Source organism: Pan troglodytes, chromosome 16, assembly GCF_028858775.2.
Source record: "Pan troglodytes isolate AG18354 chromosome 16, NHGRI_mPanTro3-v2.0_pri, whole genome shotgun sequence".
Classification (NCBI taxonomy): domain Eukaryota; kingdom Metazoa; phylum Chordata; class Mammalia; order Primates; family Hominidae; genus Pan; species Pan troglodytes.
In genome coordinates, this window is record NC_072414.2 from 81,597,942 (window position 1) to 81,613,699 (window position 15,758).

Consider the following 15,758-nt stretch of genomic DNA (forward strand, 5'->3'; position numbering starts at 1 on the left):
CAGGGCCAATAGGTTGCTCATTTCCCACCTGCCCCATCCACTGTCTCCTGCAGCCCCTGGGGCCCTTGGGGACCAGCTTTATCTCTTGGGCACAACTCTGCCCTAGCTACACTCAGTCCCCACACTCTCTCCTACCTCTATCCCTGGCACTTGCTATTCCCTTTGCCTGGAATTCTTTTCTCTGCCACATTAGCCTGTCTGATTCCTACTTTTTCTCTAAGACTCAGCTCACCTCCTCCAGGAAGCCCTCCCTGACCTCTCCATGAACTCGAATCTCCCTTATTCCCTGCTCCATGTCCCCACACCTCACTAGCCCCAACCACACACTCTGAAAGCACTTAGCACAGCACTAGAATGCCTCCAACTTCTTGCCTTCCTTCATCTGTAGCCTTGGCCAAGGCAAAGGATGACTTGTCATGCCCTTCGCTTCCTCAGTGCCTTGCTGAGTAGCGCTGCTCATAACATGTGCCAGGCACTACTTTAAGCATTTTATGTGGATTCTCTCCTTTTTTTTTTTTTTTTTTTTTTGAGACAGAGTTTCGCTCTTGTTGCCCAGGCTGGAGTGCAATGGTGCGATCTTGGCTCACTGCAACCTCCGCCTCCCAGGTTCAAGCAATTCTCCTGCCCCAGCCTCCAGAGTAGCTGGGATTACAGGCATGCACCACCACACCTGGCTAATTTTGTATTTTTAGTAGAAATGGGGTTTCTCCATGTTGGTCAGGCTGGTCTCGAACTCCTGACCCCAGGTCGCCTCGGCCTCCCAAAGTGCTGGGATTACAGGCATGAGCCACCATGCCTGGCCTAGGATTCTCTCCTTTAATCCTCACATAACTAATGGAGTATTGCTCTTAGCCTCATTTTATAGATGAGGAACTAGAGACCAGAGCGGGATGGTAACTTGCCCGGAGTCACACAGCGAAGCAGCAGCAAAGTGGAGATTGGAACCAAAGAAGTCAACTCCATTTGTTGAATGGAATGGAATGGCCCATCACAGCCCTCAGAACATGGGCCAGGAGCTAGGAGTATGGGGTGGGGGCTGCTGCCCATAAGGCAGGGCTGGATTACCTCTTACATCCATCAGCCAGTAGTCCTGCTGCTGTTTGCCATCTCTGATGGATGTGATGGGCACAATCCACACGTAGCTGCAATTAAAGACCCAGAGGTGGTAAGAGATGGCGGTGTGGTCACTGACAGTGAGGAGCAGCTGCCCAGGCTCCCAGCTTCTGCCCAGCTCTGGCACCGAGTGCCCCTGATCTCCTGGCTCTGGAGGGAGGGTTTGTCTACAGTGGCTGGGGCTGGGACCACAGGAGGCCAGTCCTACTATGGTCCCTGAGTAACTGCCCTCTCCCCCACCCACCTGACCATGCCTCAGTGACCCCATCTGCTCACTTGAATTCTGAGGGGCGGGTAACATTGGAATCGGGGTCAAGGAGGAAGTGCTCCTGGGAAAGGGTCCCCGTGCTGGTATCCACCGTGATGACCGGGAAGCCCATCTGCAGGGTCCAGCGGTTCATGATGTCGCGCACGGTGGTGGGGAGTTGGATGGACCGGTTGTTCACAGCCTGTGGGTGGAGCGAGAGGGCGTGGCCATCAGTGGGACCCTCCAGTCCCTGCCATCCAGGGCATCTCCTGCAGATTCTCGCCTCGACCCCGGGGGGCCACTTGTATGGGAGGCCTGGGAAGGGCACTGGGCTGGGAGCCGGGAGCCAGGGTACCGTCCAGCTCTGCCTCTCCTCGGCTGCTCAGTGCTGGACGAGCTGGAGAACTTCCCAGCAAATCTATGAGGCCCCCGATTCTGTGGTCCACCCTGAGGTGTGTATGTCAGGGAGGGGGTGCCCAGGATGCCCATGGCTCTTCCTGAACAACACTGGGAGGATGACAAGAAAGAGGAGACAGAGATGAGGGAAAGCCAGTGTTCTGGTGTCACAGGCAGGGGTGGGGGACGGGGCCCTGGGGGTCGCATGAGGGAAGTGCACTCGGACTGGGGTGTGGGGCGGGACTCAGGGGCACTGTTGTTGTCTTCTTGTCTTCTTGGATCTTTGCTCATGCGCCTGCCTTGCCTTTGTCATCACAACAGAAAGCCAACACCATTTGTTAATAACTGAAGAAAGGAATCACCTAAGAACGGGGCCACACAGAGGGCAGAAGAGCATGTGGGAAGGAACCAGCTGGGGGCTGCTGGCCGAGGGTCTCAGGAAAGAGGAGTGAGAGGGAGGAGAGCTTGGCTTAGGAGGGAACTCAAAGGGGAAGTTGGGGCAGGGCAAGGAAGGTAGTGGGGGAGACCCAGGCAATGACAGTGTCATTTTGTCAGCAGCATCTTGGGGTCTAGGGGGTTGGAAATTGCCCAGCAGGGACCCGGACCTCAACTGTGACTCTGTGACAAGATCCTGGGTCTCACTTCCCTGGTGAGACTGGCCTGGACTGGAAGTGCAGCAGCAACAGTGGGGTAGAAGCTGGACGGGAATTTGGGGCTCGGAACTCTGGAGGGGCTGTCGGTGAGGAGAGGACATGTCTGTCCTCTGGCTTAAGAGGCTGGCATTGGGCAGAGCTGCAGGGAAGGGGTGGGGGGCAGCTGTCAGGGAGCGGAAATGATGGGGGCAGGATGGAGAGGAGGTGGACTCCAGCCCTGGGGGAGGTGGAGGAGCGGCGGCCTCTGGGGGAAGGCAGGAGGGTGTGGCAGTCTGGGGGTTTGCCCCACAAACAGGGGCTGTGCGGGGTCTGATGGAGAGGAACTCGAGCCGGGGAAGGGGCAGAGGGCAGAGTTCCTGCTGAGGGTGGTGGAGCTGTGTGCAGAGACATGCCCGTGGCACCAGCGGGGGGCACAGGGCAGCCAGGAGTGGGGAGAAGGTTGAATGTCAGGCTCCAGAGTTCCAGGCAGAGGCGGGAACCATGAGGGCAGTTTCCTCACCACCAGGAAGGGGGTCTACAGCTCCCATCAAGGAGCCCGCTGTAGCCTGAGGTCAGCTGCCGGCCAGGACCTCAACCACAGCCTCACTCAGACACCTCTTGCAAGGAGCCATCCCGGCTTCCACTATAGGGAGGAGCAACGGAGGCTCCATCCACCCTGCAGGGCTGGTCAGCCGCGGAGCTGGACCCATTCTCTTACGCATGTGCTGCCCCCAGGTACCTTCAGCATCTCAAGACCCCAACAGGGTGGCTGTGGAGGGGCTGGCTGCTACTGACCTCCTGCAGGTGGTCCCATAGGTTCAGGTAGATGGTGTTCTGATAGGCAAAGGTGTGGAGGTAGGACTGTGGAAAGACGGGGCACAGTGAGAGCACAGCTGGAGCCCCCCAGGCTCCCCCTCTGTGGTGGGCAGAGGCCCGGGTCAAGGGCCAGGGGCAGAAGGAGACCCACCCTCATGGCTGGCCCAGGGTGCGGTACTCACTGCCAGGCCCTGCTTGAATACGTCCTCGGACAGGAAGCTGGAGAGCATCCTGAGGACTGAGGCGCCCTGGGGTGGGGGTGAGGGGGCGCTCAGAAGGCTGTGCAGAGCCACCAGGACCCTGTGCCCCCAGACCCTGGCTTCAGTGACGCCCCTCCAGGCCAAGTCCCCACCTCCTTCCCCGTGCCCCACGAGGAGCGGGCTGCACCTTGCTGTAGGAGATGGCGTCAAACAGCTCACTGATCTGGGCCGGCGTGTTGATCTCCGAGGAGGGAGTGGACAGCGGGTGGGAGGAGGCCAGTGCATCCACGGCCATCACGCGGTACACATCATTCAGCACCATGAGGTCTTTCTGCAAATTCCCCAGGGCCATCAGGAGACTGGCCTGGTAGCGGTGGCCCAGGTCTCCCTCCATGCCCCCCGCACCAGACCCCAGGGCAGCTGGCTCACCAAGTTCCAGGTGGGCTCCGCATAGTCAGCACCCAGGTACTCCACGTAGGAGGCGAAGCCCTCGTTCAGCCACAGGTCATTCCACCACTCTATGGTCACCAGGTTCCCGAACCACTGCGGGGGGAGGGGTCAGCTGGGCAAGCCACGCCCAGGCTGGGCACTGAGAATCCCCAGAACTACCCTCCCCAGGGCTGGCCATCTGCCAGGCACAGTGGGGACTTCAACACCATCGTGACCCCTTCCTGCTGCCCTGCCAGGCGGCACCCTCCTCCCTTCTCAGCAGCCCGGGGCAGAGCCTGGACTTGCGCCGTCTCCTCTCGGAGCCCCTGTTTCCTTCTCCGCACTCCCCGAGATGGGGGTCTACCTGGTGGGCCAGCTCATGAGCAATCACAGTGACCACCCGCTCCTTGTTGCTGCTGGAGGAGGACAGGGGGTCGAACAGCAGGGAGTTCTCCCGGTAGGTCACCAGTCCCCAGTTCTCCATGGCGCCGGCGTTGAAGTCCGGCAGGCCAATCTGGTCTGGGGAGGTGAGGCCATTGGCAGGATGGCCTCTGGGAGTGGAGCTCCATCCACTGCCTCCCTCCTCAAGGACCCCCACTCACCTGATTTTGGGAGTGGGTAGGGTGTGTCATAATGACCAGCAAAGAAGTTAAGGATGGGGCCCGTCACGTTCAGGGCATAATCGCCGTGGCCCACCGCAATGGCACTGGGCCGGGCCCAGATCCGGATCTGCAAGGTGTGAGGAAGAAGCAGGTTGGGGCTCCTGTTTGATCCTGGGGCAGGTGGGCTGGGTCCCAGGGCCCAGTGGGCTGGGGGGATCCCTGATGGGCCAGGGCTGGGGGCCAATCAAGCTAAACCTAGAGGCCTGGTCAGCAGAGGGGAACGCTAGGGGGGTCTGGAGGCTGTGGGTCCTAGAGAAGGGCCTTTGGAGAATAACAATCATCATAGCCACCGTCTGTCTGGTAACCGGTGGGTCAGGAACTCCCTTCATGAAAAGAAACCATTGTTTTCATTTTTCTGGTGCAGAAATGGAGAACCAGAGAACAAGACACTTGCCTGAAATCACTCAGAGGTGAGATTCCAACCCTGGCCTAACAATTCAGAAACTGGCACAGGGATGAAGAGAACAGGAAGACCCCTCAAGCCGGGGCCAGCCCACGTGAAGGAGAGATGGGCCCAGCCTCATACCAAGACACCATTGGATGCCTGCTTCTCCACGTAGTCGAACTCACTGACAATGAAGGCCAGCAAGTACGTGGACATCTTGGGCGTGGTGTGGAACTCAGTGACACTCCAGTTGGGGTCTTCTGGAAGTGGGGTGCTGGGACCTGGGCAGGGAGCATGTGTGTGTGAGGACGTACCCTCCTGCCCCACACCCCAGCCCAGGGTGCCTGCTCCCTGGCCGTGTGGCCGCAGGCAGGGCCCACTCACCTTTGGGAAGCATGTTGGACAGGGCTGTCAGGTCCTTGGGGTGGATAAGCGTGATGTTGAACTCGGCCTTCATGGCCGGCTCATCGAAGCATGGGAAGGACTTCCGGGCATCTGCGGCCTGCATCTGTGTTGTGGCCACCACCCTGCCCCAACAGGAAAGTTAGAGGGTGTGCCAGAGCTGGGGGTGTGGGAGGGGCTCTGAGGATACTACCAGACATGCAGGGAAAGGGGTACATGGAAGGCTGCCCCAGCCTAACCCTTGCTCCTGCTCCCACCCCCACCTCGCCGGGAGCCTCTGGAGCCCTGCCAGGCCAGCTGACTGGTGGGGGTTGGGGCTCCTTCTGGATTCGGGGTGCCAGCAGGCTCTCAGGGACCTCGGGTGAGTTTCTCTCCTCTGAGCCTCGGTTTTCCTTTCTGTCCAAGGGACACTCCGTCCCTCATCCCCAGCTCCCTAGTGAGGGGTGGGGAAGCCCTCCCAGTTCGGTGCGTTGGCAGCTGCTCTGCCAGCAGCTGGAGGTGAAGCAATGGGCCAGTGTCGGGCTCCACAGGGTTCAAAGGCCTGCAAGCTAAGTCCTTCCTTGGCCCTCAGAATCCAGCCTTGCCTCAGCACCTCGGATCCACCCCACCGGGCAGCCCAGCCGGAACTCACTTTCTGACATTGCCCTCCATGTATTCGCTGCGGTAGAAGCCCGCCAGGTCATCTGCCAACTCCCCCTCGAACTCGCTGTCCATCTCATACTGGCTGTCCTTCACCAGGGAGCCCTTGAGGTGCACCACCAGGTACTCGGTGGGCTCCACCAGCTCAGTCCTGTCAATGTCGGGGGGCTGGGAGCCTCCCACACCACGCAGGACCACCCTGTGCCCCTGGCTGAGGGTGTAGTTGAGCTTCTTGCTGTGGATGATGATGACGTCAGTGGCCTCCTTGCAGGTGAAACGGACGGTGCTGGAGCCCTTAAAAACGTACAGGCCCCTGTCATTGGGGGTGAGGTACGGTCTCAGCGTCACCTGGTAGGAATCGGGTTTCAGCGTGTTGGGGAGGCGGTAACGATTCCACGCTTTACTTTGGTCCAAGGTGGTGGCCGAGGCGGGGTTGGTGGTGGCTGAGGCGGACGGGGTGGTGGAGGCCACGGGGGAGCTGTTGGCGTTCTTGTTCTTCTCCTGGGAGTACACCACTGACAGTGCGATGATTGTGCACACGGCTGCCACGCCCAGGAGGATCCCCAGGATGCCCAGGGACTTGGAAATGTAGAAGCCCTTGGCCATGGTGATGGTGGGGAGGCGGCCCAGGGAGCCTCAGGCCAGGCAGAGAATGGAGCAGCCCCAGGCCGGGCTTATATCCCCGAAGGGGAGGAGCCCCACAACAGGCAGACTGGGCAAAAATTAACCAGGGCTCCAACAGGCGAAGGTCACTGGACTGGGCAGGGGCACGCTCCGCCTGGGGAGAGGAGATCCAGGAACGGTGTGTGGAGCTGGGCTCGGGGGGTGCCTGCTGGAAGCAAACAGTGTCTGGTTACAGGCTGCAGGCGGCCTGGGATCAGGCCCGAGGGCTGAAGGGCAGGCTTCCGGCTGTGGGCCCAGCGGGCAAAGCAAGCGGCCAGGTGGCATTGCATTGATCTGCTTGAGAGCTGAGAGGGTGGGAACAGCATCAGAACTGAGGTTAGAGTCAGGGAAGGACCTCCCAGGGGCAAGAGGTGGGAGGTGCACAGAGAAGGGGTTCCCGGCTCCTATTAAGAACACACTGGGGTCACCCCTTTGGTTGCATCTCTGGAAGGATGCCAGGCGCTCCTCAGTGACAAGGTCCCAACCTCCCTTGCATTCTTCAAGAGCAGGGAGTTCCTCCAGGTTCCCCTCCCTGCCGCTTCTTGCCAAATACTTTTTCCTCCATTATCAGTTCACGGAATAAAATGAAATGAGTTGTTTTGCTTTTTTGGCTGAAGGCTTCACCTCTTTCAAGCTGTGACCTTGAGCAGGTAACTTTACCCTTCTGAACCTCTCTCCTCATAAATAAATAACAGTATTTGCCTCTCAGGTTTGTTGAACAGATTGAATGAGAAAACATATTAAATACCAAATAGTAGAATGATTAAAAATCATTCCCGGCTGGGCGTGGTGGCTCACGCCTGTAATCCTAGCACTTTGGAAGGCCGAGGTGGGTGGATCATGAGGTTAGGAGTTCAAGACCAGCCTGGCCAACATGGTGAAACCCCGTCTCTACTAAAAATACAAAAAAATTAGTTGGGCGTGGTGGCGGGCGCCTGTAATCCCAGCTACTTGGGAGGCTGAGGCAGAGAATTGCTTGAATCCGGGAGGCAGAGGTTGCAGTGAGCTGAGATCGCACCACTGCACTCCAGCCTGGGTGACAGAGTGAGACTCTGACTCAAAAGAAAAAAGAAAAAAATCGTTCCCTTCTTTCTTACCCAAAGCTCAACAATTGCCTCTTTCTATCCTTGGTAGAAATGAAGATATTACTTACCATACAAAATAAAATACACACCTTACAGGAAAATTATGTTCATTGTCACTTTCCCCATCCACCAGCCCAGTTTCTCAGACCTCGACACCGCCTGACCTCACTCCACATCCAATTCACCCACATTCCCCCATCGCAAGATGCACTTGGTCAAAACCATTCTCATCATTTATGTGGACACAGCAGCGCTCCTATGGACTCCCTGCCTCCATTCGGGCCTGCTTGAACCTGCTCAACACAAGTTAGATCATTTTATGCCACTGCTAAAAAAAACTTCCTTTTGCTTGTAGAGTCCAGACCAGACCTTCTAAAGGAACCCACAAGCCCGGGTACAGTCAGCCTGCCCATTTCCTGGCCTCTTCCCCTCTGTTGCAGTACCCCAGCCACTCTGGCATTCATCAAGCCCCAGGGCCTTGGCACGACCTGTTCCCTCTGCCTGGATCTTCTCTTCCCTATTGCCTTGGTTAATTCCTTTCCATCCTACAAGTCTTCCGCAGCGAAGCTGCCCTGACCTCCCTGACCAAGTCAAGCTCCTATGAGCTCCATTAGCTCCACAAACCTGTTCTGCAAAGCCCCAGAACTCAGCGTGGTTTTCCCTTTGATCTGTGTGGTGATAACTTGAGTCCTGGACTGCAGGCCCCATGACAGCAGGGCCTCACCAGCACTTAGCACAGTGCCTGGCACACAGTAGGTCCTCATTACTGAGACGTTGAGTGGATGCGCACATGCACGAAGGGCTGAGTAAATGAATGAATGAGTCAGTCCAGGAGAAACTCCTTACCAAAGTCTTTCTGGCCTCTGTCTCCCAGCTTGTCCCCACCCCACACCTGCCCCCAGGAGAAGTGCCTGCCTCTTCTGAGCCCTTCTCCAAGCATGGCAGGCAGGCCGGACTCGTGCCAGGCCCCAGCATGTCAGGGCCCACATGCCTTCCTGCTCCCTCAGCTCTGCTCCCTGAGGGCCTCACTCGTCTGCCACCCCTGCCACCCCTGAGCTTGCAGGAAGGCTTGTTAAATAAATGCAATGTGTGAACTGAAGGGACACATGGATTAGTTCAATCAGGCATAAGCAAAACACAAATACCTGCCGCCTCTCGTCTGGTGTATGGAGGCCGAGTCTAAGCACAGGGTCTTTGGGGGAGTCCTGGGTGCCCACCTTTGAGACTGAGGGTGTTCTGAGCCTTTGGCATTTCCCCAAGGGGCCTTGGTCTGGGACCAGCATGGACCTCCCACTGCAGTGACTAGCAGACACCCCATTAGGCTTGGGTGATGACCCCAAGGGGCAATCGTGCGAAATCAGGTGTCAGGAAGGGCTCCAGCTTGGGCGTGGTGAGAGAGGGAGCAGTGGCTCCCAGCACATGCTGCCAGGTTCCTCCCATCAGGGTGGAATTCGCCAAGGGAGGCCATCTTTACAGCACCCCCCAGGCTGGCACTGGGGCACCATGCCTGCCCCTGAAAAGCCTCTTGATATGTCCCTGACGGAGCCTGCAGCCCCCTCCCACCTTTGCAACAGAAAGACCCACAAGTCGGCCTGGACTAATCCCTTTTCTAAACAAAGAAAGAGGCCCGGCCTGGCCCACCATGCTCTCTTCCTGTTTGCTTTGGATTCAGACCATAGGCCCAGCTGGCTGGAATCTTTACTCTTCTGGACAAGGCCTCTGGTCTTCCAAGTTGGTGCAGCAGGTAGCCCAAAGTTGGCTCTATAATGAGAGGTCCCTGCTCTAGGCACCAGGCCAACCCAGGCTGGGGTCACAGAGACAGCCATGCTCTGCAGCCGCCACCTTCAGGAACACACAAAAGGGCTTCCCTCGTCCAGTCCCCTGCCACAGCCCAGGCCTGGCCACCTCCACACCCCATCGGGCAGTGGCAGCTATGCTACCCTCCCCTGTCACCCAACTCCACCAGCACACGTCAGCAGAGGGCTCTTCCTAAGAGTGTGGGTGGGACTCTCCCATTCAAACCTGGTGCCCAACCTGCAGAGTGAAACCTCAACTCTGGCTTGGGCCTTAATACCTTCTGTGAACTTGACCCTCTGGCCTGTCCTCTTTCTACTGCCCACTGTGCCTCCAGCTGCCAGCGTCTCCCCAGATCATCGGGGCTTTTTCATACCTCTGTGACTTTGCTCATTCTGTTCCCACTGCCAGGAATGCCTTTCCTCTCCCTCTTGTCAAACTCCTACTCATCCTTCAAAACCCAACTCAATGTCACTGCCTTATCATGCACACCAGCCCCCACTCCCCTCTGTGCTTCCCCAGTCTCCAGTTCCCACCTCTATCACAGCACTTAGGAAAATGCCACTGAGGCTGAGCGCGGTGGCTCATGCCTGTAATCCCAGCACTTTAGGAGGCTGAGGTGGGCAGATCACGAGGTCAGGAGTTCGAGACCAGCCTGGCCAACATGGTGAAACCTCGTCTCTAATAAAAATACAAAAAATTAGCTGGGCATGGTAGCAGGTGCCCGTAATCCCAGCTACTCAGGAGGCTGAGGCAGGAGAATCGCTTGAACCTGGGAGGCGGAGGTTGCAGTGAGCCGAGACTGTGCCACTGTACTCCAGCCTGGGGGACGGTGTAAGACTCTGTCTCAAAAAATAAATAAATAAATAAATAGAAATACAAAATTAGCTGGGTGTGGTGGCGCACGCCTGTAGTCCCAGCTACTTGGGGGGCTGAGGCGGAAGAATCGCTCGAACCCAAGAGGTGGAGGTTGCAGTGGGCGGAGATCGTGCCACTACACTCCAGTCTGGACGACAACAGAACGAGACTCTGTTTCAAAAAAGAAAAAGAAAAATGCTACCAATGTGTTCAGAAGCCTGCTGCTGCACCCAAGCACCTCAAAGGAAGGCCTGGTGGCATCGTATGCCCCTCCATGCCCAGCACAAGGCAGGAGCCCAATACATGTTGGCCAAATGAATGACAACACCCACAGTCCTTGCCATGACCTACAGGGCCCGTGTGATCCAGCCCCCAGTGATTCTCTGGCCTCATCTCAAACGCTCTCCCCTGTCACTTCTGTGTTCCATCCCAGTGGCCTCTTTCAGTTCAAATCCAACCTGTTTTTCCCCCCTTCATTCTCCCTTCCTCCCTACACACAAGCTGATCCTTGGGCCTGGAAAGCTTCCTGCCTTTGCTTCATCCACTCCCCACTTGCCCTGGAGACTCAAGTCAGTGGTGCTGCCCCCAGGCAGCCCTCCAAGTGCCTCCATGAGGGTAGCACCAGGTGTGCCGTATCCTCTACACCTGGCGTGCAGTGGGAGGGCAACACGTGCTTGTGGAATGGGGCATCAATGCAAGAATGAGAGACAGCAGTTAAGGATGGAACTTCAGAGCCTTGATCCTCGGGACAGGTTCCACCCTTTCTACCCGACATTCCTTCCCGGGCTTCTGGGCTGTGCACAAACCACCTTCATGATCCACCTTTGTGATTATTTACTTCGTATTTTTCTTTAAATCAATTCACTTTCTTAGCCTCCTTCTGAGCGATAAAATCATGGTTGGATGTGTTAATTTATATTAACAATTCATGACTATTGATTTAAAAATTGTTCCCGGGCCGGGCGTGTTGGCTCATGCTTGTAATCCCTGCACTTTGGGAGGCTGAGGCGGGCGGATCACAAGGTCATCAGATTGAGACCATCCTGGCTAACACGGTGAAACCTCATCTCTACTAAAAATACAAAAAATTAGCCGGGCGTGGTGGTGGGCGCCTGTAATCCCAACTACTCGGGAGGCTGAGGCAGGAGAATGGCATGAACCTGGGAGGCGGAGGTTGCAGTGGGCCGAAATCGTGCCACTGCACTCCAGCCTGGGCAACAGATTGAGACTCCGTCTCAATTAAAAAAAAAAAAGAAAAAGAAAAAGAAAAAATTGTTCCTCTAGGTAGCTCCTAAAAGCATCTTGTCCAGTTGCACCCGCTTTGGGAACTGCTGCTCCACCCTGTATGATGTTGGGGTTGGTGGCCCTGCGGGTTGTCTTTGGCGCGGGCTATTTCTGCTGGTGAGCAAAATGCATGTGTTCCTTTCGCTGTGAATTTCTTGACGGGGTAGAAGCCGAGCTCTCAACCCACTTCAACTAAAGCAGCCTTTCTATGGGTTTATGTATTTCTTCCCTGCCTATGTTTTAGTCCAGAAAACGTAAGTTCTTCTAAACTAAAACCAAAGCCAAAACCAAAAAACATGAAGGTTGACAACGATCATGCCAGGGCATAACTAAGTCACAGTCACAGTGTGGAAGATACCCACACTTCTGGGTGGGGAGAGGCTCCTTGGTCTCAGATGTGAAGTGCAAGAGGCTTTCTACTCTAATATGAAGACTCCAGGAGCCTGGGAGGGGCTGTGGTCGGGAGAGCTGAGCACCCGTGGCCGGGTGAGCTGCTGTGTTATCCATGCTCCATCCCTGACCACTGGGTCCTTGGGTAGGCCCCACCCACTCCCACTCAGTGTCCCTGACTGTGAACTATGAGACTGGGGGCTCAGGGACAACCTGGGGCTTATTGTCTGCTCTGAGGGAGCAGTGAGCAAGAAGGGTAGGGACGAGGCTGGGGCTGGGCCAGGGCACACTCTGTCCCCGCAGGCCCCTGGCTTTCTCCCAGGCTTCTGAGGCCTCCGCCCATAGCTGCATCACCCCAGGGTGCTTCCTCTGGGAGCCTTGGACATTGCCCCTCCTGCAAGAACCTCAGAAGGCCCCAATGGGAAGTTGCCTCTCATCAGCCTCTTCAGCCCAATTCGGGGCACACAGGAGGGAAGAAGCAGAGGCATTTGTGGGTGGGGGAAGTACACATAAGGGTTGTGTGGGGCCACAGATCCTGCCTGGCAACTCCTGTCTGCCAAATGGGGGGTGATTATCCTGGTGAGACACATGGTAGGTGAAACTGAGCATCTACTAGGTGCCCTACCAGGATAATCACCCCCATTTGGCAAATGAGGACACCGAGGCACAGAAAGGTTAAGTGATTTGCCCAAGGTCACACAGCTAGTTAGCAGCAGGTTCAACAGCTTAACTACATATGCCTCCTAAAAATGTCCTCCCATACAGCCCCTCACAGGTACTGTGGCCGTGCCAAGGGGAGTTGAAGACCACAGGAGAAGACATGCACTCATTTGGCCAGACCAGGGCTGGGAGCTGGGGGTAGTTCTCGGAAGTAGAACTTGTTAGCCAGGGAGTGCTGGGGGCTGCTTCCAGACACAGGCCTGTGGAGGACCCACATCTTGCCTCCAAGGTGTGACTGGGACCACTGTAGGGCCAGGAGTGACAGGCACCCGGGGTGAAGCCCGGGCTAGGGATAGATGGCTGCCAGCCTATGTGAATAAGGACACCCCAGGGCCTCGGTGTGCGGCTGACACACTGTCCATGCCATGCCTCCAGGGCTGTCCAGGAGCCCCAGCATAGGGTTCCAGATCTCCCACCAGAGCCAGCCCAGGAACTGGACCCAGTTCCAACACCTTGGCTCCTTCCGACATGAGGACCCCCATCTATGTCCTCAGAATGCCTAGCATACAATTCTTACAGCGATGGGGCTGGAGGCCTTAGCTTAAAGGCTGTAGGGGTGTAAGGAGCGCCAGCGTGTAACGAAGGTCTCATTCCCCAGAAGGCTCTGGGGGAAGCACAGGGCAGGCGGCTGGGCTGCCTCAAGACACTGGGCCGGTTTCCCCACCTGTGAAGCGGGAGCAGCGCTGTGGGTGGCCTCCTTGTACTCATAGTGTGGCCTTGGAGGCTAGGGCTCCACAGGAAGGTGGCTGAGAGTGGATGAGGGCCGCATGGGCCCAGCACACCCTCCCACAGGGTGAGGGGAGTCCACCCTCTTCCCTGCCCAGCTCCCCCATACCCACTGGGGCTAGCCAGCCTTCCTGTGGGACAGAGGCCGTCCCCACTTCCTCCTGGTCACCCCTACCCCACACGCCCACCTCCCCTCCACAAAACACATGCCCTGAGGGGCCCTCTGGTCCAAGCCTCTCCCCTTTCACAGGTGAATTAACTGAGGCCCAGTAAGGCCAGGGCGTTTAGAGACTCAGGGATGAAGCCACATCAGACCTCAGGTCTGGCTGAGACCAGGGCTCTGACCACCCCCGAACACGGCCTGGTGGGTTGCAGTCCAGGGGCTGAGGTGGGGGAGGAGCGGGGATCAAGTCACAAAACCCCAGCACATAGCCCACCTGGGCCGTCCCTGCCCACCGCACTGCTGCGGGGGGGGGGGGGGCGTTCTGGAGTCATTTGGGGAAAGGATCCCATTGGCCCTGTTTAGGGGACCTCTTCCCAGACCAAGAGTGGATTGCAATGGGGCCCTGGATCTGTCTCAGTTGCTCACCAGGGAGGGCGTGGAATAGGCTCCACAACCCCCAAACCTCGGTCCCCATCCATGCCCCGGCATCTTGGCCGGGTTGTAGGAGCGAGGGAGAACGCGACTGTAACGCGGGCGTTGAGCACCTAGAGTTCCCCTTCCTCTTCACTGAGAGCTGCGGCGGAGGCTTTAGACCGAGGAGCGAGATCTAAGGTTAAAGAAGGGGCCTCTGAGCCCAGTGTTGGCCAGAGACCCCACAGGCGGGCCGGGTTCGCCCTTTGCCTTCGGCCGCGCCCCACCCACCAGGGACAGAGTGGCCGCGGCCGAGCCGGGTCTACCGGCCGCAGCTTAGCTCCGCTTCGCCGCCCTCCCCGTCCGTCCTCCTCAGGCTCCCGCCGCCCTCGCCCACCCTGGGGCCCCCTCCCCAGATGGGAGCCCCTCCGACCCCTGCGAGGCCCGCTGGGGACCCACTTGACCGCGAGATCGTAGTGGGAGCTCGGCCAAAAGAATTCTTCGCTTTCCCTGGCCCTCAGTTTACCCATCTGGGAAGAGGGGCGTCGCGGCCGCAGAAGTCCAGCTCCGCACGCGCCAAGCGCTGGGTCTGCAGCTCCCTCGGTTCCCGCGCACCCAACTGCCCCGCGACCCCTACCCGCGCCCGCAGCCCCCGCCCTCCCGCCCCACTTGCCTGGGCCGCCGGGCGCTGGAACCTGGACCCTGGACCCTGGCGGGTTCCGAGCTGCGCCGCCGCCGTCCCTGCCCCGCCAGCACTGGACTCCTCCTTTCCCGTCTTTTTAAAGGGAAGTAACCGGACCCGACCACTACTCCACCCGATTCACCCCTAGCGGGCCGCCCGCCCGCAGCTCCGCCCGGGCTCCTCCCCCGTCCGCCCGCGGCTTCCCGGGAGCCCCCCAGGGCTCCTCCGCTCCTCCGACGGCCCGGCCTTCCCCCCGGGGCCTGGGATGCACCAGGGCTCCTGCTGCCCCCGACGGGGTCCCTGTCGCCGCAGCCCGCGGGCCCCGCCGGCCACATCTGGACGGCATCTGCCGCGGGGGAGGGGCTCAGAGCCTCGCCCTGAGTGTCCCGCAGGGAGCCTTGTGCATCCGGGGCAGGAAGCCAGCGCATCCCGTGCAGACGGGTGGTGCAGATAACGGACCCGCCATTCACGCAATTCAACTTTCTTGGTACCTGGGACTCGTAGTTCAGAAGGCGCAGTAGCACGACCTTGCGAAAAAACACCGGAGTCGGGAACACGCGCTTCTCATTTTTTTCTTTTTCCTTTATTTGTTTTTGAGACAGAGTCTCGCTCTGTCGCTCAGGCCGGAGTGCAGTGGCACTTTCTCCGCTCACTGCAACTTCCTCCTCCTGGGTTCAAGCGATTCTCCTGCCTCAGCCTCCCGAGTAGCTGGGACTACAGGTGCACGCCACCACGCCTGGTTAATTTTTGGAGTTTTAGTAGAGACAGGGTTTCACCATGTAAGGCTGGTCTCGAACTCCTGACCTCAAGTGATCCGCCCGCCTCGGCCTCTCAAAGTGCTGAGATTACAGGCGTGAGCCACCGCACCTGGCCTGCGCCTCTCATCTTGATCCTGCTTGCAGAGGTTGTGCAGCCGCCGGAGCCCCGCCAGGGTGAGGCTCCCTGTCTCTGAGCAGCTTTAATGGGCGGTACCAGATAATATTTGTATTGGTTCCCTGTGGCTGCGGTAACACAAACATAAAACAACACCAATTTACTATCTTACAAGTTTTGTAAAATCA

At 58.0% G+C, this 15,758-nt stretch overlaps 1 protein-coding gene across 2 annotated transcripts in view; it reads right to left on the reverse strand.

Moving 5' to 3' along the window:
* The window catches only part of ANPEP (alanyl aminopeptidase, membrane), a 29,963-nt gene extending 15,126 nt beyond the window's left edge, over positions 1 to 14,837 (reverse strand). The window contains exons 1-12 of one of the 2 annotated variants that reach the window (XM_016927410.4): positions 14,689 to 14,837; positions 5,914 to 6,750; positions 5,265 to 5,407; positions 5,022 to 5,161; positions 4,436 to 4,562; positions 4,198 to 4,352; positions 3,834 to 3,947; positions 3,592 to 3,735; positions 3,387 to 3,452; positions 3,184 to 3,249; positions 1,390 to 1,562; positions 1,066 to 1,142 (exon numbers count right to left, since the gene is read on the reverse strand). In XM_016927410.4, coding sequence (XP_016782899.1) covers positions 1,066 to 1,142; positions 1,390 to 1,562; positions 3,184 to 3,249; positions 3,387 to 3,452; positions 3,592 to 3,735; positions 3,834 to 3,947; positions 4,198 to 4,352; positions 4,436 to 4,562; positions 5,022 to 5,161; positions 5,265 to 5,407; positions 5,914 to 6,527 — 1,819 coding nt within the window. In that variant the 5' untranslated portion in view covers positions 6,528 to 6,750; positions 14,689 to 14,837. Of the gene's footprint in view, positions 1 to 1,065; positions 1,143 to 1,389; positions 1,563 to 3,183; positions 3,250 to 3,386; positions 3,453 to 3,591; positions 3,736 to 3,833; positions 3,948 to 4,197; positions 4,353 to 4,435; positions 4,563 to 5,021; positions 5,162 to 5,264; positions 5,408 to 5,913; positions 6,754 to 14,688 lie in introns of both variants that reach the window. The other variant, XM_016927411.3, reaches the window with a different exon arrangement.
* Between the last annotated feature and the right edge of the window lie 921 nt (positions 14,838 to 15,758).